This window comes from Rattus rattus, chromosome 4, assembly GCF_011064425.1.
Source record: "Rattus rattus isolate New Zealand chromosome 4, Rrattus_CSIRO_v1, whole genome shotgun sequence".
Lineage (NCBI taxonomy): Eukaryota > Metazoa > Chordata > Mammalia > Rodentia > Muridae > Rattus > Rattus rattus.
The window spans coordinates 139,713,032-139,737,389 of record NC_046157.1 but is presented as its reverse complement, the minus strand read 5'-3'; the positions used below and the strand labels follow the sequence as shown (position 1 = coordinate 139,737,389).

The 24,358-nt window shown below is 38.7% G+C and overlaps 1 protein-coding gene across 1 annotated transcript in view; it reads left to right on the top strand.

Annotated features, from left to right (window-relative positions):
- Cps1 (carbamoyl-phosphate synthase 1) overlaps positions 1-24,358 on the top strand; it is an 87,681-nt gene that overhangs the window by 5,738 nt on the left and 57,585 nt on the right. The window contains 5 exon segments of the mRNA XM_032899749.1: positions 12,717-12,826; positions 15,736-15,880; positions 16,780-16,869; positions 18,788-18,844; positions 21,771-21,863. Coding sequence (XP_032755640.1) covers positions 12,717-12,826; positions 15,736-15,880; positions 16,780-16,869; positions 18,788-18,844; positions 21,771-21,863 — 495 coding nt within the window.

The following is a 24,358-nucleotide window of genomic DNA, read 5'->3' as shown; positions in this document are numbered from 1 at the left end:
AAACAAATTGTGCTGTAAGTAGAAATGTATGTACCCATATTTCAAAAGCATAGCTCCAAAAACCAAAAGATAAGATTTCACTTACTGTATTATTTACATAATAAATATCCAAAAAAAAAAAATCTGTCCTGAGGCTTCCTATTTTCCATAGTTTAGTTCAGATATACGTTTTAAGAGGCTGAGTACCGAAGTGAACTAATAGCTATGAGACATCAGGTAATCCAGAAATCAAATAAATTATATAGCTCGAGGCTGTGGTGAAAATGAAAACAGCATACCGTGTCTCTATTTTCTCTGATATGCAAATAGTTCACTTAGATAAATGACTCTACCTCGGTATAACAGATTCCCAGAGTAAATCATTTTCATTCCTCCTACTGGCTTAAGGGGATTCTTACCTTTATAGTGCTTTATATCCAAACTTCTGTGACTGTATTGCTCAGTCAGCTTAAAGAGTTACACACACAGCATTTTATTTGCAAATACTAACACGTCTGGTTAAAAGTGCCATCACTCTGCCCATTTCACAGATGTGTAAATACCAAAATTAACAAGGTCATTCTTGTTTACATACGGAGACGTTTATCAGGAAATGTGGTTAGAATTTTCAGCAGACCTCCAATATCAGCTATTTTCTTCTTTTTTTATTATCTCTTTTATTCTGTAGCCTATAATACAATTATACAAATTTCTTCCTCCCTTTTGACATCCCAGATAGATATTTTAAAATTTCTTTTTTAATTTATTCTCTCAGATTATATCCCGACCGCATCTGCCCCTGACCCCTTTTCTCCCAGTCCTACCAGCCCCCAATTCTTTCCTCCTCCTTTGTTTCCCTTCAGAAAAGGGCCGGCCTTGCCGGCCCTGCAACCAAACATGCATGTCAAGTTGGAATAAGACTAAGCACCTCCTCTCAGTTTACGGCTGGTTGTGGAAACTTGTAGGAGGAAAAGGACCCCCAAAGCAGCCATAAGCATCAGAGATAGTCCCTGCTCCCATGGTTAGTGTCCCGCAGGAAGTCAGGGCTACACAAACTTAACATATATGCAGATGGCCTAAATCAGACCCATGCTGGCTCCCTGACTGTAGATTCAGTCTTTGTGAGCCTCTATGAGCCAAATGTAGTCGATTCTGTGGGTTTTCTTGTGGTATCCTTGACCCATCTGTCTCCTACAATCCTTCCATCCCCTCTTCCATAACATTGAGGGTTTCACCTAGTGTTTGGCTGTAGGCCTCTGCACCAGACTCTGCTGAATCTGTTTTCTCCCTGAGATTTCCTTTTTGTGCTAGAGCCCCCATCTCCCTGAATTTTATCTCAATGGCACCCCCTTGTGCTTTCCTCTCTTTTATTTTCTTGCACTTTTAGAAGAGGCTCAGATCAAAGAGTCAACAAGGATTCCTTCTCTGAATGGGTGACAGAATGTATACAACTAGAGTATTTCAGCAGAATGCCAACGAAGTCATTGTTGTGTGGCTGTAACAAGAGGTGCTGCTTTTCAGTTTTTACCCTGTCTGGTGTGCTTCTGTATTCAAAAGTCCAAGTCTATTTCCAAATACAAGCAAAGAGTCATTTCACTTGTTTCCCGTGTCTTGAAATAAAGGATTAAAAACACCAACAAACCCACAAAATACCTGATTCAAAGCAAAGGACCAATATCCTCAAAGTCAGTGGAATGACACTGGGATGCAGAACCTTAAACGGGCATCAATGGACGGTTATAAACAGCATCATAATGAATGCAAAGAAATGCCCAGCATTGATAAACAAGAAACTGATTTGAAATTTTACAGGCTAATTATAAATTCTGTTTCAATTTTGAATACACTTCCTAGGACTGAACTCTCTCAGTTAGCTTAGTCTAACCCCAGGGACACTTTTGAAGAGCTTCTTGAGGGGAAATTTAGCTGTGTGACTTCCATTACTACTTGTCACATTGTTCTAATTCTGGAACATTCTTTGAAGCATTGACTCTTTTAAATGTGATCTCAAATCGAGAAGTCTTAAAATGTAGAGAATTCTGGTCATTTGTAGCCCTCTGAAGCTATCCAGTCACCTCATGCAAAAATGAAAATAAACCTGTACATGTAGTTTCAATGTGAATTTAAATTTTCAAACCAAATTAAAATCCTTGAAGAGTGGTTTGGGCAATGATCTTTGTATATTCATATTTTAGAAAATGTCATTAAAAGATTAAAACACTTTACAATACAGTGGAACCATAATGCCGAGATCCATATAGGCAAGCCACAAAGAATGCCGAAAATTTATTGGATTTATAATGAAATATATAGATAAATCACAAAATTATGTTTTCATAAAAATTACTTTTAATTGGTGAAGGAATCTCAAGTTTCATAATGCTAGAAGACACATTATTGAACTTAGTTTAGAATGTTCATCCTAAAGGCAACGTAAGAATGGGCATATATGGATATTGAAGTTTAGTAGAGATGAATTACATAAAGCAGAGGATTAAAATGGTTTAAAGTTTTAAATATTGTGTGTGGTAAAACATCTATAGCCGCACAGACATTTCTGTAATAGTTTGTTTTTAAAACTAGCATTTAATATTATTAGTCCATAGGGAATTTTGTATTTCTTCTTTATAAAGCTTTTAGATTTCTATCAAGTAACACTCAAATGCAGGTTTACTTTTGTGTATGTCTACCTATGTGCATTCATGTGACCAGAGATCAACAACTAGTGTCTCTCTCTACTGCTTTCAACCGTGTTGTTTGAGACAAGTCTTTCACTCAGCCTGGAGCATCCTGCCTGGCCAGTGAGCCTCCAGGACTTATCTGTCTGCACACTCGTGTGATGGAGTTTCGGATGTACACTGTCATACTCTAGGCTTCTGAGGAGCTGAACTCCAGCCTTCATGCTCGCACAGCCTGTGTGGTACCTGCTGAGCCATCTCCCCAGAACCCTGAATGCACCCTTACAGAACTTATTCACCTCATTGGCTCCCAGATTCATAGTATCTATAATGGCTAGACTAAAAGAGGTTAAATTAGCTTAAATAAATTTTTCTTGAGATCCATATTGGCCAAAATTCTTGATCTTTTTTTTTTCCAGGTTCTGTGGATACAATAATTTGGGTAGATGAATACAAATGTGGCCTTGAAAAAGGGAGAGATAATATTAATTACAGATATAATTTGAACATTGGTTTAAGGTCAATCATGAAAATTTCCTCTCTTTGTGTGTGCATATAAACTTTGTTTCAAGGCATGCTCAGTTACACGCTGTACTTCTGTTTAGTGATACAAATAAAATAGATTCCTACGTTTCCTCTATTATTTCCTTTTCTTCTTCTTGTCTTATGTGATATGTTGTCTTTTTAGTCTGTGCTGGAATTGAACTCGTTGTCATTCTGCACCTGTCTCTCAGAGTCTATGAGTTCATGTGGGCATCACCACATCCAGCTGCATGCTGATTGTGTCCAATTGTGTGTCTACTCTTAAATACAGGCCAGTTTGAGACTAATATTAGCCTGGATGGGTGATCTGGTTAAAATGCCTCTTGTCAGTTAGGTTTGTTTGGAAAGGCATTGGGATAATACCAGGGAGGCTGCTATTGACTTGGAATTGCTTCCCTGAATAAAAGTTTCCAGAAGTAACATTGTAAGAGATCTATTGGGAGACAAGTTTGACAAAATTGTAGTCAAGCCAATTGGAAGCTGTGATCTATCAGTTTCCTTTGCTGAGCTTACTTCTTGGTTCTCAGTCTCCAGATGTAAAAATCTTTAGGAAGGTTATGAGTTTCTGATAGTGGGACACAATCCCCTCACCTTGTTTCTCACAGTAGGGCAACAAATCCTTACTGGAAGAAAGGCAGAGTGACAAAATATCTGACCTCCCTTGGTATCTATGATCCTAGCTTTCTTCAGAACTTGAAAATTCAGGGTGTGAAATCAGTGTGACTAATTGTCAACACCTGTTGGATTATCAGATTATAGGATGAAGTCAATGACTGACCATTTTTCACTCTGACAAGTGACGATTCATAGGAATTTGAACTAAATTTTCTTGTACTTAGATAAGACTTCATTATATAATTACTTCTTTTTTATTTATTTATTTTTTTAATCTCTCTCTTTTTTTCCATCTTTATTAAATTGGGTATTTCTTATTTACATTTCAAATGTTATTCCCTTTCCTGGTTTCCGTTTCCAGGCCAACATCCCCATAGCCCCTCCCCCTCCCCTTCTTTTTGGGTGTTGCCCTCCCCAACCTCCCACATTACTGCCCTCCTCCCAAGAAATCTGTTCACTGGGGGTCCAGCCTTGGCAGGACCAAGGGCTTCCCCTTCCACTGGTGCCCTTACTAGGCTATTCATTGCTACCTATGCAGTTGGAGCCCAGGGTCAGTCCATGTAGAGTCCTTGGGTAGTGGCTTAGTCCCTGGAAGCTCTGGTTGGTTGGCATTGTTGTTCATATGGGGTCTCAAGCCCCTTCAAGCTCTTTCAGTCCTTTCTAAGATTCCTTCAATGGGGGTCCCGTTCTCAGTTCAGTGGTTTGCAGCTGGCATTCGCCTATGTATTTGCCATATTCTGGCTGTGTCTCTCAGGAGAAATCTACATCCACTTCTTGTCAGCCTGCATTTCTTTGCTTCATTCATCTTATCTAGTTTGGTGGCTGTATATGTAAGGGCCACCTGTGGGGCAGGCTCTGAATGGGTGTTCCTTCTGTGTCTGTTTTAATCTTTACCTCTCTATTCCCTGCCAAGGGTATTCTTGTTCCCCTTTTAAAGAAGGAATGAAGCATCTGCATTTTGGTCATCCTTCTTGAGTTTCATGTGTTCTGTGCATCTAGGATAATTCGAGCATTTGGGCTAATAGCCACTTATCAATGAGTGCATACCATGTGTGTTTTTCTGTGGTTGGGTTACCTCACTCAGGATGATATTTTCCAGTTCTATCCATTTGCCTACGAATTTCATAAAGTCATTGTTTTTGATAGCTGAGTAATATTCCATTGTGTAGATGTACCACATTTTCTGTTTCCATTCCTCTGTTGAAGGGCATCTGGGTTCTTTCCAGTTTCTGGCTATTATAAATAAGGCTGCTATGAACATAGTGGAGCATGTGTCCTTTTTATATGTTGGAGCATCTTTTGGATATATGGCCAAGGGAGGTATAGCTGGGTCCTCAGGTAGCTCAATGTCCAATTTTCTGAGGAACCACTAGACTGATTTCCAAAATGGTTGTACCAGTCTGCAATCCCACCAACAATGGTTCCTTTCTCCACATCCTCGACAGCATCTGCTGTCACCTGAGTTTTTGATCTTAGCCATTCTGACTAGTGTGAGGTGGAATCTCAAGGTTGTTTTGATTTGCATTTCCCTTATGACTAAAGATGTTGAACATTTCTTTAGGTGCTTCTCAGCCATTCAACATTCCTCAGCTGTGAATTCTTTGTTTGGCTCTGAGCCCCATTTTTTAATAGGGTTATTTGTCTCCCTGCAGTCTAACTTTGTGAGTTCTTTGTATATTTTGGATATAAGCCCTCTATCAGTTGTAGGATTGGTAAAGATCTTTCCCCAATCTGTTGGTTGCCATTTTGTCCTAACAACAGTGTCCTTTGCCTTATAGAAGCTTTGTAGTTTTATGAGATTCCATTTGTCGATTCCTGATCTTAGAGCATAAGCCATTGGTGTTTTGGTCAGGAAATTTTCTCCAGTGCTCATGTATTCGAGATTCTTCCCCACTTTTTCTTCTACTAGTTTGAGTATATCTGGTTTGATGTGGAGGTCCTTGATCCGCTTGGACTTTAGCTTTGTACAGGGTGATAAGAATGGATCGATCTGCATTCTTCTACATGCTGACCTCCAGTTGAACCAGCACCATTTGCTGAAAATGTTATCTTTTTCCATTGGATGGTTTTGGCTCCTTTGTCAAAAATCAAGTGACCATAGGTGTGTGGGTTCATTTCTGGGTTTTCAATTCTATTCCACTGGTCTATCTTTCTGTCTCTGTACCAATACCATGCAGTTTTTATCACTATTATTCTGCAATACTACTTGAGTTCAGGGATAGTGATTCCCCTGGAAGTCCTTTTATTGTTTTGGATAGTTTCAGCTATCTTGGGTTTTTTGTTATTCCAGATGAATTTGCAAATTGTTCTGTCTAACTCTATGAAGAACTGGGTTGGAATTTTGATGGGGATTACAGTGAATCTGTAGATTGCTTTTTGTAAAATGGCCATTTTTACTACATTAATCCTGCCAATTCATGATCATGGGAGATCTTTCCATCTTACTTCTAATCTCGTCTTTAAAACTCTAAAGCAGAAAGGAGAAGGATATAATAAGTAAGACAGACTGAGATAAGAAAAAACAAAAAACCTAACAACCACCAGGAAAGACTGTTGCTTCAATTACTCCCGTGAGGATCTCTGTTTTCTGAAGGCTCTGTCAACTGAAGTGTAAAACAGAGATTTTAATGCCACCGACCTCATTGTTTTTCTCTGAGGAATAGATGAGGAAATCCACCAGCTCTAGAAATGTCCCTTGCACATTTGTGTTAACCACCACTATAGAGAGGCTCTCAGGAACCATCAAGATGGAGTTTTGAGCGACACAAAATGCTCTCAGGCATAGTCATTCCAACAGGACTTCATGATTATTTGAATTTTTGTACCTTGACCTGTACAGAAGACACTTCTTTTTCTCTAGCCAATTTGTTTGTGCGACTGCACATAGCCTTTGGTTAACACAGACAATTACATTCAGCAGGTTTATGTTTTTCTAGTTTCTCATTAAGTCTGTGTCAAAGGTAGGCGTCTAACAACAGTGATAGTTCAGTTACCTTTAAAAGACAATCTTAGTAAATGGTGATCCTTCCGTTTCACAAGTGTTAAGAGGCACCTCGCTAAATGGAGTCACATTAGAGAAAATTTCAACTTATGTTTCTTTCAGTAAATATTTTAAAAACTTAATTATGCCAATATTTATCAGTGGCAAGGATGTATCAGCATTCTCCATAAACCTTGACAACAATAAAGATAGAGCAAAATGTATTCAATTTTAAATGGAATGAGAAAAATGAACCAATTATTTGGTATTTAGAAATTTGGTATTGAAACACAACATTTCAAGTAGGAGACCTTTTTAGTGAGTTAAGACAGAGAATCATTCTCTATAGTATCTTGTTCAACCTCATGAGCCCATTTCTTGTGTCCTGGCTACATCCAACCCTCCCATTACATATGAATGTTTAATAATTAGATGGTGGCAAGCATTTCACATAAAAAGTAAATAAAAGAGTTTGGGTTATGTATACCGAATCTAATTTTATTCCTTTTTGCTAATGATGGAAGATTTGATTCCTAGGTGGCATAGGTAGTTATTAATATTTCCAGGGGACTCGAGTCACGGGAAAATATGAAAATAAGATTGAGAAGTCTTCTAGAACTTTCTGACAGCTTTACCTACACCACGGGACGGTGTGTAAAGCTGGTGCTGCTTGCAGCCAAGAGTTATCACCAGTCTCATTCGATTCTCCTCTCCCTTCCTTCCTTTAGTATTGGCCTAAGTAGCATGTGTGTCCTCATTCAGGTAATAAAGATGGATAACATGACAGAATCCAGTGGGCATCAAAACCATTTCACAATCTCATCTGGTAGTGTTCAAACATTGTAACATGAAACTCCCGTTGCTATGCATTCCTAAGGTTGACTGACTGCAACTTTATGTGAATCACAGCCAGCTCTTTCTGAAGGGTTACAGTGTTGGGTTAGGCTTGAGGTTTTCTATTAAGGTCACTAGGAAGTAGAGAGCATACATTAAACAGTCATAACTTATAACACACACACACACACACACACGTACATATGCATATCACCATCATCAACACCCACTGAGAGAATGCTAGGAACCGGATCACAAGGCAATCAGCATTAATTCTGACTTGTCCAATCATTGAAGGCCTAGCCTGTACACTAGGAAAGAAAACCAGGATGTAAGTGGGACACAAACAAGGTATTTACTTGTAAAGAATAAGAACTGATGTATTGCATGTAGAAAATGTCCTAAGAAAAGGAACCTACATGCAAACTGATTAATATGAAGACTAGTATCCTTCATTAAGAAAGCCCTAACTGTACTGCCGAGGATAGAAAGAAGCAGGGAAACATTGGCGGTAGCTTGTCTGATGGGACACGATAGCAAATGGAAAGTCTTTTCTCTTGGGTAGCAGCATGATTTTATGTAATGTAGAGTTAAATAAAGAAGCAAATGGGTGACTATTCATTTGCTTTTCATCATCATTATTAATTTTTGGATATTAGGGGCTAAGATGGAGCTGTTTCTAATTGGTGTACTATTTAAATAACTTTATTATTGAGCCTATAGGACCAGACGCAATTCAAAAGTGGCTCCTTCTGGAATGCTATGAGAAGATGATGAAGGCAGAGACTTGCAACTCTAAGAAGTTTAATATCTTTGAGTTTGAAATACTAGCAACAATAACCACTTCTGGAGAACTTATAGCATTAGATATTTATTTACCTTTGAAAGACTTCAGTCAAAAATTGGACAAATTAAGAATGTGAAATGCTCAAAATGAAGACTATCATATGAAAAAATATTATAATATTTTCAGTAATAAAATAGATGATCTGGGGACACACGAGGGAATAAAACAGATGTTACACTTTGCTCAAATGAAGCTTGCTTCCTAGCGGGATAAGATAAGATAGCAAAGGAGTTACTTCATGCATGGGCTTTTGGAAAGTGAGAGAAAGTATGACAAAAGTCCTGGCCAAGGTCCTGGAGTTCTGAGAGGAAAGCTGTAGTCTTAAAAACAGGGACCAGGGGAGACCTACAGGAAATGTCACATTCAAGCACAGCACTTGAAGGACTCTTCATATTTGGAACTTAAAACACAAAATTTGCTAAACATTCTTTGTTGAAGTTGGCTTTAATCTTAAGCATGGGGAGGAATACATGAATTCTTTTATGAAAAAAAATCTGCCAAAGAAAAGGATGCTACTTTTCCATTATCTTATTTATTCATTTACTTTATATCCCTATCATAGCTCTCCCTTCTTCCAATTCCACCCTTGCAAATCCCTGTCCCCATTTCTCCCTCCCCTTCTCTTCAGAGAAAGGGACACTTCCCTTGGGTACCACCATGCCCTGGGACATCAAGTCGCAGCAGGACTAGAAAACAATGCTATTTTAGGCAACTTTATATTCCCAGGCATTTCAGTCACACTTTCACCTTACGTTTCTCAAGGTTTTCTTCATTTTACAATTTAGGAAACTATCTAGCTTTTACTGCATGGATAGTCTAGGGACACTCAGTATGCTTCTCCAGAGGCACAGTGCTTAGCATGTGGGAGAGGCTCAGTTATGTTTGCGACAAGACTGTTTTAATTGTCCTATCAGCATATACATTTTTTATTAAGCACAAAGGGACCATATCATTAAAAAGGTCCTTGATTTTTCTTAACCTTTCATGACATTCTACAAGTATACACGCTTCTTTTAATTAAGACTTTCTCCACATTTTCAGCTTTTAAGGGACTAACCTGCCCCAGCAGTGGGCATTTAAACTATAAGTTAATAATAGAAATCTAATTCCTAGGTTATCCTAGGTTTGACAGAATGGAGGCTCCAAAAATATCTTATGATGGTGAAAGGTGAATTCTTATGGAGTCTCTGGAAGGAAACAGCATTCGGGGCAGACTGTTATCCAGGAGAGAGGACTCTAAATAATAGCTCCTTGCTCAGAGTTCCTCATCAATTCATAGAGAAGTCAATTGGCACTCATCATTTTAGTCATCGGAGGCTAGTATAGTTAAGAGGAATATAAAGTGTACTACAGGCAATAAACAGAAGTCTTATAACAATGTAATGAGTAGTGGGAACGAGAATCGGAAGATCTATAAAAACTGCCAAAAAGCACAAAAAAATATAATTAAGGGAGCAAAAGACATATTGAACACATTCTCTGGGACTATTTCAGACAGCAGTAAATGTCTCTTCAAATGTATCTCAGAAAAAGGAAAGCAGCGTAGGAAACTAGTTTCATGAAGAGAACAGAGAGAGAGAAAGAAATTACCGAATGGAATGGTAGGAAAAGGTAATAAGAGATGAATTTGCTGATGCGAATTCTTACCTTTCTTTAAAATAGTGTCATCTAACCCAGAGATCAGACAATAATCAGAAAGCTCTGGTTGGGAGTAGCAGAGGAGGGAAGAGGAAAACGTAAACAAAGGTGACATTTTAGGCAGACGAGCTCAGGGTAAGTCTGATAAATTGGAATACAGATAATAGTTGGATTTGGAGTTCACAGCCAAGCTTGCCTACGTACAATTATTTTAAGTTACATATTATTTAAGACCATACTCCCTTTCTTCCATTTTCTGGAGGTATGTCAGTTACACACGATTTCCTCACCATCAGAAAATAACATTGCTAGCAGAAAATTTTTTGTGACAGTAAATTTTCATTACTCGGACCAAAGGATTTCATCTAGTGAAACACGTCCCAGTTATCTGGGGAGTTTTGCCAATAAACACACCCCTGTTGAGACCCATCTCTGTGGAATGTCTTTTTCCACTCTTTGGAAATACAATGAACGTTAGCCCTCAAACTTCCTAAAATCATTAACCTCTGTCTTGAATTGTAATTACACAAAAGTAACTGAAAAATCAAAACGAATTATGGACTAACGATAAGGTGTTATTAGATGTGACAAGCAGAGCTGATTTTTCTAGGCACCGAGTGAGGTTAGATGTGTACTACTCCAGTCCCTGACAGGAATCTCATCACCACCGATATCAGACGATGCCAATCACTGGGGTTATTTTTGTGATGGAAAAAATTTCAAACTTTTCTTAACATAGTGTCCAGAAAAACAAAGTATAACTAATCAAAGGGACCATTGAGCCTGTCACTCCCACTCCCCTCTACCACACACATTTCCACAAACCAACATCTTTCCAATGAGTAGAAGAGAACTTCTTTTGTCTTTCTCAAGAAACGAATGTGAAATCCATGTGTTATATTTTTAATTTAAAACAAAATGAATAAATTACCCATTTTAAAGGATGTGATTCAAATAGGAAATACTAAAATAGTCCTATGTATAAGTATACTGTATATACACAATCATATATAATTGAGATTTAGGAGCATAGTGTTTGATGAAAGGCAATCAAAATACCATTTTACATGTAAGAACAATCATTCTAATGGCAAGAGATTTGAGTACCTTGGGTGTAAAGGAAGCATCGTATTTCTGCAGACATTATTATTGAAAAGTAACAGTCTTCCGCATTTTTAACACTTGAGAAGCGGAGAATGCTACCAAGCTAGAGGCATATAGAAACAAAGTTCATTAGTCTCAATATTAAATGGTTTTAAATATATGTGAGTGTGTTTGTTAGTGGGACAGCAAGATACAGAGAGATTAGACACTATGACCCCAGCCCTAAAATGGTTAAGAGTCAGAAAGTAGAGAACTGGTGCATTTCTCCCTTTCATGACCTCATTTAACCTCACAGTAGCCTTTCTCCAACAACTTCAGTGTGTGGCCAAACTGGTTTCATATATAATCGTATCAACTTCTCTGACTTATAATTATTTGAGGCAAATTTCAGATATAGTATGCTATGATTTAGTATCTCAGTATGCATTTATTAAAAAGATACAGAAACTTAACTGCATAACCTAATACTGTCGTTAATCCTAACAGATTATATCTAGTATAATCAAGTACCAATTTGTCATTCTGATTTCCTCAGTAGCTATGGAGTATTTTATGACCACATATTACAATGAGCTACAGTGTCCCCTACAGATTTTGCCCCCTGAGCTGTGGTTTAACACATTTTTTCTTCTCCCTTGACCTCTATGGAAATTGAGATGTAAATTGTTTCAACAATAGAATTATAGTACTTATGAGGAATGGCTGATCTTTGCTTGCCTCTTAGATAGTTTTCTCTAATTGTTCCTTCTTTTAGCCAAGAATTTTATAGAAGCTAGTTCAAAGATTAAGACAACAAAGTAATCGAATTTGGGATGCCCATAGCCAAAACCCAAGAACCAGACATGGATATAATTAACTCTAATAAAAGGCAAAATACAATACTGCTTTTAGAATATTCCACACTGCTTGCTGCTGTATTAGTATTAACAGAGTGATACAACCCCAGCTTTCCCATGTCCGTACCACCCTATGGAGAGGGCAGCCTCGGGGACAACTCCATCAAATACCAGAAGTCCGTGGAGAATAATTTAATAGGTAATCTTGAGGACTCCTTCTAGCTCTAAACCTCTGGGTGAACATGAGCGGTACAGTATAATTCCCGATGCCTTTGTAAGCTCATGAAGATCCCTTAAAGGTATACTGGAGCAATGCTAGGGAATGTTAAGAAGGGAAAGTTACCAACTGTAGCTTTGCAGCCACCTTGAACTATTTCTTGCCTGTAACCAACTCTACAAGTAGAGTTAGAATAGGCAACCCTTTGACATGCTTCTGTTACTCTTCCAAGCAAAGCAAGACAAAACACCTACCAGCGACAGTACCACCCACTTGGGGAAAAGTCACTGATAACACAGAACAACTCCACACCTGGGTGGGAAGGTTTCAATAAATCTTCTGTGCGTTTATTTATGCTTGGGTATTTTTATTGTCAGATTTTTTTCCCCCTGTGTGTCTGGTGTTTTGTATTTTGCTCTTAAGACTCTTGTAACTGCTTCTCTAGGCACAGACAGCACACATTGTCCTGGAAGATGGAACTAAGATGAAGGGCTACTCCTTTGGCCACCCCTCCTCGGTTGCTGGCGAAGTGGTTTTTAATACTGGCTTAGGAGGGTGAGTATGCTTCTGCCCAAACACTTTATTGTTCCTCTATGTGGAAGGATGCGTGGGTGACGTAAACTCACGGTAACAGGTTGAAATTAGCCCATCATTGTATTGTATATTGTAGTTATGTGGGGCTTTGTGCATAGCCTACTGTAGCCGGTCTGCACAGCAGGTGTAGATGCATGCTTCCTGTTCCTGAAAAAGAAGTACAATATGGAAGCTTAGGTGGCCCTCCGACAAAACAAAACCAATCCTAGGAAGACATCAGTATGGGAAGTATTGATCTGATGAAGGTGAGACTTGAAGCATGGGGAGGTGGAACATCACAATATAGGGCCATTCTGTCAGTGAAGTGAAGCCCCATTTTCTGCACAGCAAGAGACACTTGAGCAGTTTGTATAATTTTGCCTTTGAATAAAAAATGAACTGATAAGATAAAGGAGCGAAATGGCACACATGTTTAATTTTCTTTTAAAAATTTGTCTTTTATTATGTGTGTGTGTGTGTGTGTGTGTGTGTGTGTGTGTGTGTGTGTGTGTGTGACCCATGGCAGCCAGAGGCAATGGATCCTTCTGGAATTGGAGCTACAGTCAGTTCTGAGTTGCTTAACATGGCTGCTGGGAACCGAACTTAGATTCTTGACCAGAGCAGTAAGTGCTCCTAACCTCTGAGCTGTCATGCCTAGCATTTTTAAAAGTCAACAATTTTGACACAATTTAGTATTTAAGTTTTACTAATGGGTAACAATGAGTATGAGAATTCATAGATAGTTCAGGTGGCTGTCTCTTACCCAGACCACAAACATTTGTTCATCTGGGGACCAGAGGCTGGATTTCTGGTTTCGGGATGTAACCGCTGACAATACTGAGATATTGCTTAATCTTTTGGAGTTTCAGTTTTCCTATTTAAAAAGTGAGGGGGCTATATTACAAAATAATTGACAGCTGGAGGCTTAAACCACGTGCGTCTTAGGAAAAATATGACTTGATTATCTTAAAAGGTTTCCTTTAGAGAGTCAGTCGACTGCCCTTCCACGAGATATTTGATGAACACTTTGGGGAAATTCACATTAGCCTTGAAAGGAGAAAGGAACATTGGGTTAACTGATACTGAGTATATTGATAAATCAAGCCTGTCGTGTTATTAATGTGCATCTTCTCTATAATCCTCACCTCTCTGGGTAAAATGAAGAATATTAGGTCGTTTAAAAAAATCAGCCCCAGTGGTGAGGACATTAAATTACAGTGTATAAAATCTGCTTGCACAGTTTTGCTTTGCCTGGCAATTACTTAAGCTTCTCGACAGCACTAATTACTAGCTGTGTTAATATACCTGCCAGCAAACAACTGTTTAATATAGATCAGAATGATGGAGGGCACTCGAGTTTTCTTCTTGGTGATGGATTACAGGTGATAAATCTTGTCACATCACAAAAGTCAAACAGGACCTGATGGATTAATTTGCTTCCAACACCGCAGCGCTGCGGCACATGCTACATTTATGGACCCACTAGAGAGTACCATAAGCTCGTGTTTAAGGGAAAGGTCAGGTCCTTTAAAGAAACAAAGAAGTCTAGGAAGATAAAATTAGCTTAAAGCCTCTTTTGATGTGGAAAGGCATTTGAACTGGGTCAGACCACAGACCTTATGTTTTGTTGAGATATGTAGATTTCATCCATTGTCTGCTCACTCAATAAGGTGGTTGATAATTAAAATTTTTTTCATCTTCAAGAAACACATCTATATTGTGTAGAAGCCTTGCTTAAAAAATTATCAGTTGTTGACAGGTGAGAGGCATCTGAGAAATAAGCTGGGAGAGGCTGTGAGCGCCATATCCCCCTGGGGATGGTGGAGCTGGAAGACAAAGTGTTCTGTTGACAAAGCTAGCCCTGGTAGGACTTAGTTTGGATGGGGTTGAGGAATTTATGTTGACTGCTATCTGAGCTGCATTGGATTGGTTTCAAGGTTGTCGATTCCATCCTGCTCAGCACCTAAATTCACTTTCAGTCGTAATCCACAAGAAAGATTTGGTTGAACTCTGTCTGCAGGAAGACAAAATGTAAGAGGTCAGGAAAGAAGAAATCAATTAGAATGTCTTCAAGTGCATGGAGTTAAGTGTTGCTAGTTCCTAGTATTTGTGGTAAAATGTTCCCCTCCCGGCATTATGTGCCCCCCCCATCTCTCCAACTTTAAAATTCTGCATTCCCTTCCAGTTCTATTTTTAGGACTCTAAAATATCCTTTTCGAATTTTAATTTTTAAGTCAGTAATGCTTCAGGTGAGCAACATTTTTCCACTTTGTAATAGCTGGCAATGTTGTATGCTTCATTTTGTATGCTCAAGCTAAATAACTTAAAACCAATATCCTTGAGTTATTTTTTTATGTGCATTAACTATTATTGTACATAACAGTTAATTATTTACTGAGTTCTAATATGAATATGTACTCATGGCTATTCTTCAGGGTCATAACGTATATTGAAAAGTTATTTCACCTTTTTGATGGCTGGTATGTTTGTGAAACGTTCAGCCGTCGACAAGAAGTATAAGATCTTGACTCAATGTCTATAGAGTAGGCTAGAGAAGTTTTTATGATATTTGCAATTATCAAATTGGTAGCAGCATGCAGAAATTAAAATATTATTTGAGAAAATTAAGTTCTTTTTAATGAAACAATAACAACTTAAAAATTACCTTCGTATCAGAATCAGCTTTACTGTTCATATTAGTTATATTATGGATACAATTTGGCATTCTCATGAAATTTCTTTAGGATTGCTAAAGTCCAGAGACAGATTTTAGGAGTTTAACCCTAACATATTTTTTGTTGAAGGGTTCAATGGCTCAGCATATGTATATAGATAATAAGTTTGCACTTATAAATGTGCTTTGATGATAATACTCTGGCCTGTCTACCCAGGTACTCGGAAGCACTTACTGATCCTGCCTACAAGGGGCAGATCCTCACCATGGCCAACCCTATCATTGGGAATGGTGGGGCCCCTGATACCACGGCACGTGATGAACTGGGACTGAATAAGTACATGGAGTCTGATGGAATCAAGGTAGCACCCGCTATGATACGCTAAGAGTCTCTCTCCGAAAATGTGTAATTGACTGATTTTTAAGGCAATAAGAAAGGCGAAGCTTCTCTCACAATGCTATGTATTAAGTCCATGTTTTAAATCTTTTTCCTAAGTACCATATGTCAATCTTTAGCTTGACAAGTTAAAGTTTTATTTATTAAGACAGTTTGGATTTTAATGCCTTGGCGGAAACTTATTTTAATACATAAAATATTGTTACAAGTCCAAATAATGAGGCAAGAGGAGATGAAGACTCATCTTTCGAGACAAGTTTGATAATCAACTGAGTGTTATTTATTGCCTTTTAAGTATTAGCAAAAGATAATTTATATGATGAATAGGAAGTTAACACATTTAGATTACATAGTCAAGGATATTCGGGTAGGATCTTGAAATATGGAGCATATAAACGATTTAAAACATACATGGCTACTTCACTCTCTTTATATTCTGTTTCAGAGGACGTTGGGTCTCATGTTTAGTCCTCACAACTAAACTATTTATCACAATGTTTTCAGTCTTTTCTGTGTTGTATATTAAGAAAAATATTTTATCAATTATCTGCATCAAATAAGTAATCGTGAACAACATCATTGATAAATGATTGAAAAGCACAGCATGCCTAGAAGAGCCAGTTTCTCCATTTGGGGATTTGCCTGCAAGGTAAACCCACTTTCCAAAAATTACCAGCAAGGAAACAATGGTGTACTTAAATACAAGTGTCGACGACCTTTTTTATAACATGCTTCCAAAATTTGAATGTCTTATCAGTGCTAAAAAAAAACCGTTTAGATATGCAAAATTAACCTTCAAGATGAGTCGCAAGAAGAGCATACTGTTTGGTGAGTCACCCTTCAAATGCCTGGCTGTCTTCCTAGGTGGCGGGTCTGCTCGTGCTGAATTACAGTCATGACTACAACCACTGGCTGGCCACCAAGAGTCTGGGTCAATGGCTGCAGGAGGAGAAGGTGAGTTGTCAGATAGATGTATGGGTACCTGGGAGCTTACGGATTTCTGGATATCGCTACTGTAGATAGGGGTTTTCTTCTCTTTTCTTTTTAAGCAACAGCACCAAAACGAACAACAAACCTGCATCCTATTCAAGTTTTCCAGAATTCATTTTCTGAATACATAGACCTAGATATTTCCAGTTCATCCACTAGGTGGCGCCCACACACGAATGGTAGCGTGTCTTATTTCGAAAAGGCAATAGCGAACATTTTAGAAATTTGCCTTCTCTTGGGCAATATTATTCACCTCCACTTTTTCATCGACAATTTAGCTCCATGTCTATGTCCTAGTAAAGGTCTGCTGTGAGCTCTGTGTGCGGGGCACATCATCATTCCATTCAATAGGGTTTATTTTATTTTTGCCATCTCTAATTCTTTACAAGTATAATATAGATTCTCAAGCACTTTGTGCCTTAAATATTATGACAAATTATGTGGCTATCATTTCGTTTGAAGTAATGTGGGAAACAGGTTAAACCTTGCATCCTTTCCACAGTTTAAATGTCAATTTCTTATCAGAGTATTCACCTTAAGTGTTAGGAATTCTTAATATTAACACACCTTCTGTGTTTAGTCTCATCTTTACTGTTGCTGTAGCTGCTTTTGTTTAACTGTGACTGATCCTGTCATGTAGAATACTATCAGTTACAATACTGTCGAGTACCCAGAAAGGTCTGCTTTCCAATGAGTGTCTACCTATTGGCTTCCATGTTATCCCTTTGTGACGAAATAAAAATAAAAATGAAGATCTTGGTTATCGGTTCCTAGGTCCTAGTTTTCCTAAAACACAAAGGTAGGATGGCACTTCATTGTGGCCTGGGTCACCACTGAAGAACCTCAACCATTAAAACCAGTTATCTTTATTTGGCAGACAGCTGGTTTCTGTAATGGTTATTTAGCACTTGATGTCCCTCTGTCCATCTCTCTGTGTCCATCTCACTCCCTGTCGTTGTTTCTGTCTTCTCCTTTACCTCTCTCCTTTTACTCCTTTCTCTGTCCCTGTTTCTCTCCTTTTTTGCTTCCCTCTTTTGCCTCTCCCACACTGATATTCTCTCTCTCTCTCTCTCTCTCTCTCTCTCCCCCTGTTATTTAGTGTACCTTGTTTTCTTATATTAGAATTAATAATTTCAGTTTCAAACTGCCTCATGGCTTGTTAGAATGTGCTTTCGAGATATATATAGATATATATATATCTATCTATATCTATCTATATCTCTATCTATCTATCTATCTATCTATCTATCTATCTATCTATCTATCTATATATACTGAGTCTGTCTTTATTCAACCCAGTAAAAAAAGAAAACCAGGGAGTATTGCCTCATTGATGAATAAGATGAACAAATATTAAAAAAAACCACAATACAACACAAGCCTTCAAAAAAGATATGTGGAGTACCTACTAAGTGCCAGGAATATTTGGCTCAAAAAGATTTGCATATTATTTCTTATTAGGTTCACCGATCGATTTTTATAATGCAGATGAAATAAAATGTATGTTTTACATAAAATCATAAACATATTTCTCAAATATATATGCATGTGCACATATCTCATTATTTCAAAATGAATATTTGTATAGAATGTGACTTACTTAATATCTGAGGTTAAGCAGAAAAGCTGCTGCAAGGGATTAATACACGGAGTTTCTTGTTCTTTATTCTGAGGACGCTTTTCCCAGTAGGAGTTTTGTGCTTAAGCAGAGTAGCAATCTCCCTGGAACTGACAACACTGTCACCCTGGGTCAGGGCAGAGAAGGAGTGGGGGAGTTATTTACTGCTCAAGAAGATGGATGAGGCTAAGCGTGCAATTTGAAAACAGTATGCTGGCTCTAATCTCCTCTCCTTTCATTGTCACTGCGACTTTTTTCTTACAGGTCCCTGCAATTTATGGAGTGGATACAAGAATGCTGACTAAAATAATTCGGGATAAGGTATGATCATCATCTTTAGCTGAATCCACGTCTCTTCTCATTTCCCTCTAGAGCATGAAGGACTCACTAGCACACTAGGAAAATCTGGCCAGCTCTCTCTGTTCAGTTCTACAACACAGTCCTTTACTTTTCTGACTGCATAGTTGATTATGATGTTTGCATCTGGGTGGGCCTGAGATCAGCTTACCTGGCAGGAATGTATTGAGTGCCTACTATGTGTTGATCATGACAACAAGGCAAGGTGTCAACTCAGAGGGGGGGGGGATTAAGCTAGTGGAATAAATTGAGGAAGTATTTACAAAGCATTTAACAGATGAACGCAAATCAGAAACTTCACAGCACTGGTGCGCTTGTTTTCTTGGGTATCCTGGAAGAATTAGTGGTCTGTTTTATACCAGGAGTGTGGAATACCTCACCTACAGAGCATTTTCTAAGACTGTATTAATAAACAAAAAGAAGCTATGATCGCTGTCCTGTCTGATGGCTACAGCATCTGACCTCCCATCTGAGATTATTATCACCACCTGCTTCCTTCCTTGTGCTAATATCTGCTCCATGCATCTTCATAGCCCAGACCGGAAAGAAACACTTCCTCACTGGTGTTCAGCAATTTCCCCAAGTGCAACTAAGTTTTCTCACCAGATTTTAAATACATTAAAAAGGAAACAATGCCATTCTGTAGCCAAACTTGCACAGATCCTTCCAGAAAACCAGTTGGGAATTCCTTGTTAGAATATGTTAGTCCTCTGCCCCTATATGTTTTGCACAAACTATTGCGAAGGTGCTTAAAATGTTTTAAAACATTTTGTTTCTCCCCCCAATACAGGGTAGTGGCTCCTCACATTGTACTCGTGTTATAGTAGCTACTGTAAGCTACCTAGATATGATTCAAAGTCCTAGATAGATAGAGGTTTGACCGACATATGATACCATTTTATGGGAGGGACGTGAGAGCCAGGGGTTAGAGTATTGAAGGGGCTTCCTGGAACAAGTACCCCAAGGATATTAAAGGCGAGTGTATCGACACAGGGTATGTGCATACAGAAAGGAGGAATGGTTTTCGACAGGAGAGCATGGCTGCATCGGTGGCTACAAGGCAGTTAGAGCTCATGCTGCCGTAATTCTGCTTACATTGTCCTGTCTATGATTTTCCTGGGAAGAGACTTTAGTGAGATTGTGCATTGGAGGTGGATTCTTGTGTTTCCTTAGCCAAACACAGTATGGGGATGATAAAGGATGATGTAGCCTCTGTGACCACAAGGGAATACAAGTGGAGAATGCAATAGCAGGCTGGATAGAATGTAGCCAGGCACGATGACTTGTGAAAACTCTTTCCAAGTCTGCACTGTGCCTTCTCTGTCATGTGCTGGTCTCAGATGAACTCTGCTTTTGTCAAAGGGACTTCGGTTTTTAAATAAAAATCTGGATGAATAGTATAGGGCACCTAGCGGCACGACCTGTTGTATCTACTTATGGCTGATATTGGCTCGTGATAAAAATGTGTAGTTTGGCTTTTGCTTCTGTTATTCATAGACCGAAAACTGAAATTGCATCTCACACAGCGCGTTTTAACAGAAAGGAGAAAAACAAGTTTCAAAATGCATAAATACAGGACCATGTAATTTGGATTTAAAACCCAGGCAGAAACCAGCACATACTCCAGCGTGAGGCAAACGATGGTTTTGTTTAATCAGGCTTTGGTTCAGCGCTCTGGTTTTAACAATAGCCTGAAACCCACCCTACTTCCATGGTGGGCTGGCATTTTCAATCCCCATTCACATAGTGACTTCTCCCAGGAATCAGTTTAAAAGGGAAATAAATCTTTTGTTTCCTTCAGTACAATAATACTCCTGATAACTAGGTATAGCATGCCATTTTTCAAGACAGTTCAAAGCAGACTTCCTGGCAAACACTACAGCTAATAAAAGAAGACAATGTTGCCACATTCTGTCTAGCAGGGCTTATTGTGAAAACAATACAGAGGGTTGAACACTCCCAACAGATCAGGCAGTTTGGGATACCTGCATATTAACGTGTCTACCAGAGTGAAATACTTTCATTGTGATGTCTACAAATTTCTGACATATGAAATTTCATTTTCTTTACTCTTTTTGAGGCCCAAATTTACTATCAAGCTATATAGGTTCTTTTGCTTTCTCTGCAGTTTTTTTTTTAGATTTCACATATTCTTTTCAACAGATTGTTTTGTCTACTTCCTCTGTGCAATAGTTTTAGGTCCATGAACTAAGGATATAGGTCTCTGGGTCTCTGATTAATCTACACCAGTTTGGAACCAGGTGACCTGAATTCTGATGCCATTTAAAGTTGCTCATTCAAGACAATGGCCTTTGCTCCAAAATATCTCCCTGTGGGACCGGGGAGATAGCTCAGTTGGTAAAATGCTTTCCTTGTATCTTTGAGGAACTGAGTTTGATTCCCAAACCAATGTAAAGAATCCTCGATTCGGTTAAACACATTTGCAATCATAATGGCAGTGAAAGGAGGACAGGCAGATCCTATGGTTGAATAACCAGATAGCCTGGTTTAACCAGCAAGCTCCAGGACAAGGAAAGACCTGTTTCCAAGGGAGATAGCACCTGAGGATTGACACCTTAAGGTGACAGCTAGCCTTCATTTGTACATGAATGCATGCACGTACTGATGTGAACACGTATGTGCCTGCCCACCTCCTTCCTCCAGTCACATGAAAAAGAACTAATTGTATTTCCTCAAGCGTTTCCTGGAATGCTGGAAATGGAGCTGCCAGCTTTTTTGCAGTTCCATTTGAGAAGACAAAAACCTGATGATGATTATGAGTTGTTATAAAGATGTCCAAATGACAGAACAGCTGTACATAGTCTCGGAGGCTTTCTCCTGTCAACATAACATTCTTACGTCCTGTTTTATAAATATTTTCATTCAATAGGGTACCATGCTTGGGAAGATTGAGTTTGAGGGCCAGTCTGTGGACTTTGTGGATCCCAATAAGCAGAATTTGATTGCCGAGGTTTCAACCAAGGTGAGAAATTTCCTTCTTCCTTTATAGTTTTGTTTCATCCACTTTTATGATCAAATCTTTATCTTGGTAAAGGTCATGTTCCCCCAGCACCAGCGTTAAAGGGGCAAAGTGGCCTCACGGAAGCAAATGTTATCAAGTCTTTGCGTGCAGAGTCAGCAGCCTTCTCTTGTAGACGTTCTTGGAGAGCTCATACCACTGTTTAGAGACTTTCCCTTACAATTTTAGCGCCCCTCTTCTCTTTTACTTGTTTAAGGTTTAGAGCCCATCAAATAGAAAATGCCCAGATCTGTTAGAGGTAGATGTGGCACTGATCAGGACTCAGAGCTAAAATCTCCAAAGGGAGATAGAATTAGATAAAAGTGCTAGGGTCATTTGTGCAGGAAAAGTATCCCTCTACTTAAAGACTTACTGTATTATATTTGAACTAAATAATTAATGTCCACAACGATGTTTAAGCAACTCCAAAGTGGAGCGCGCTTAGGTTTTATGTAGCAGAAGAGAACTTGTTTCAGATTCATGCCTCTTGGTCTTGATTGAATGTCTTTTAAACAAAGGTATAAATGAATCCTATATGCTACCCTTTCTGACCTCAGAGACCATGGGAGTTTGGTGAGAGAGGCAGACAAGCCAGCCAGTATGTACAGAATCCTGTGTTAAAGGCTATCCTTGGAGAGCTCACAGGTCAAGGCAAGACCATGCACGAGGCAGTAGCAAAATGAGACAGGTGTATCATGGACGGCCTAGTGGAGGTGTTGCCAACAGACACAAAGAGCCAGCTCCTATAGATAAGAGAAACAGAAACAGAGCTGTGTTTCTGTCAGAAATAATGCCATGTGTTCAGAGGCAGAGACTTGGGGCAGCTAGGTATGTTTGATGAGTTACACATAATTTGATATGTAGAAGCAAAGGAGTCACTTATATGAATAATAAATCTGGCGGATGTCAAGTGGATTCGTATGAGCTCTAGAGAGGTTCATCCTTCAACATAGTATTGTCTGAAGAGCAGTACTGGGAAATATGGGAAATTCATCCGGCATGTTTGGAACAGATTTTCAAGTAACTTGAAAATAAAATCATGGCACTTTTCTAAATGTCAGGAACACTGGCTTAGAGAAATTCATTGTAAAGAATTCCGAAGTCAGTTGAAAACACTATATGATCCATTCATTATCAGAATCCTAGGGCCAATCCACATATCCAGGTACCTGTGATGTTTTGTATAGCATCTGCCATTTGATATGGGAAAAACATATAATTGACCCTTCCTATATGTGCAGGCTCCAGATTTGTGCCTCTAACAAAATATGAATCAAAACTACTGAAAAAGTTGTGATATACTAAACGTGTACCTCTTTTTCTCCTTGCCATTTTCTTAACAATTTTCTGCACTGCAATGACTATTTACATGAAATTTATGTCTTATTAGTTACTGTGAGTAAGCAAGCCAGAGATCATTTAGAGTGTGCAAATCCTGTGAGAATTTCACATGGTCTTAGAAAAGGGGCTTTCGGCATCTGTGGGTTTCGGTACTCAGAGTGTCTGATACTATTTCCAATGATGACGGCTAGATGAGTGTAAAGTCTGTTTAAGTGGAGAATAATATAAATGAGCATTTAAATTAATAATTCTTCCTGTTGTGTGTGTGTGATGATTGTGTGTGGAGGCCAGAAGACAGCTATGTAGATTTTATCGTCTCCTTTCACCTTTATATGGGGGTCCAGATATTGAACCTAGTTCTTTAGGGGTTTACAGCAAGGGCTGCGTCATATCACCATCCCTATATTTTAATCCATGTCAAACGAAGGGGAAAATCATAGTGACAACAGCTGGTTCTGCTAATGCCTTTGTAATTGAATAATGTCACCACAGCTGTGATAAAATGTGCATTTGTGCCAGGAAGTTATATAAGTTTTGTGAGTTTTGTTTGATTATATGCCTTGGAAATGTTGATCGTTGAACTCATTGTCATCTCAGTGCAGTGTGATGTAGTCACAAGTAGATGGTAACATTGTCGTACTTTACAGCAGGAGCCCAAGGTTACGACTAAATAAGTACTTCTCCAAGTTGTCTGAGGAGAGGCTTCACCTTCAGCATAAATGGATCAGCTCAGCAATAATTCCCTAGATTCGGTGTTTTCTCTCCAGCAAAGCCACAGAAGGGGAAAAGTAAATGGCCAGCATCCTTTTTATAGCTCTTCCTCAAGCATACTATTAGGATTATGAATGCATGTTTTATATAGACTTTGTGGAGAGATAGACATTCCACTTAAAGTAAATGTTCTTTCAAATATCCAGGTTGCATCTGTCATTTAATACCGTTGGCAAGCCATGGAGTCATTCTAAATTCAGAGCATTCTAGCTAACTCTTGAAGCCAGGACCAGGGTGGCCACCAAATGCTCTAGGCTTCTTTCTCTCTCTTTTGTTCCCTTTTTCTTTTATGACTGGAGAATTGCTTCTTCTGTAGATGCCTATGAAAATCGATCTGCCTCCAAGCA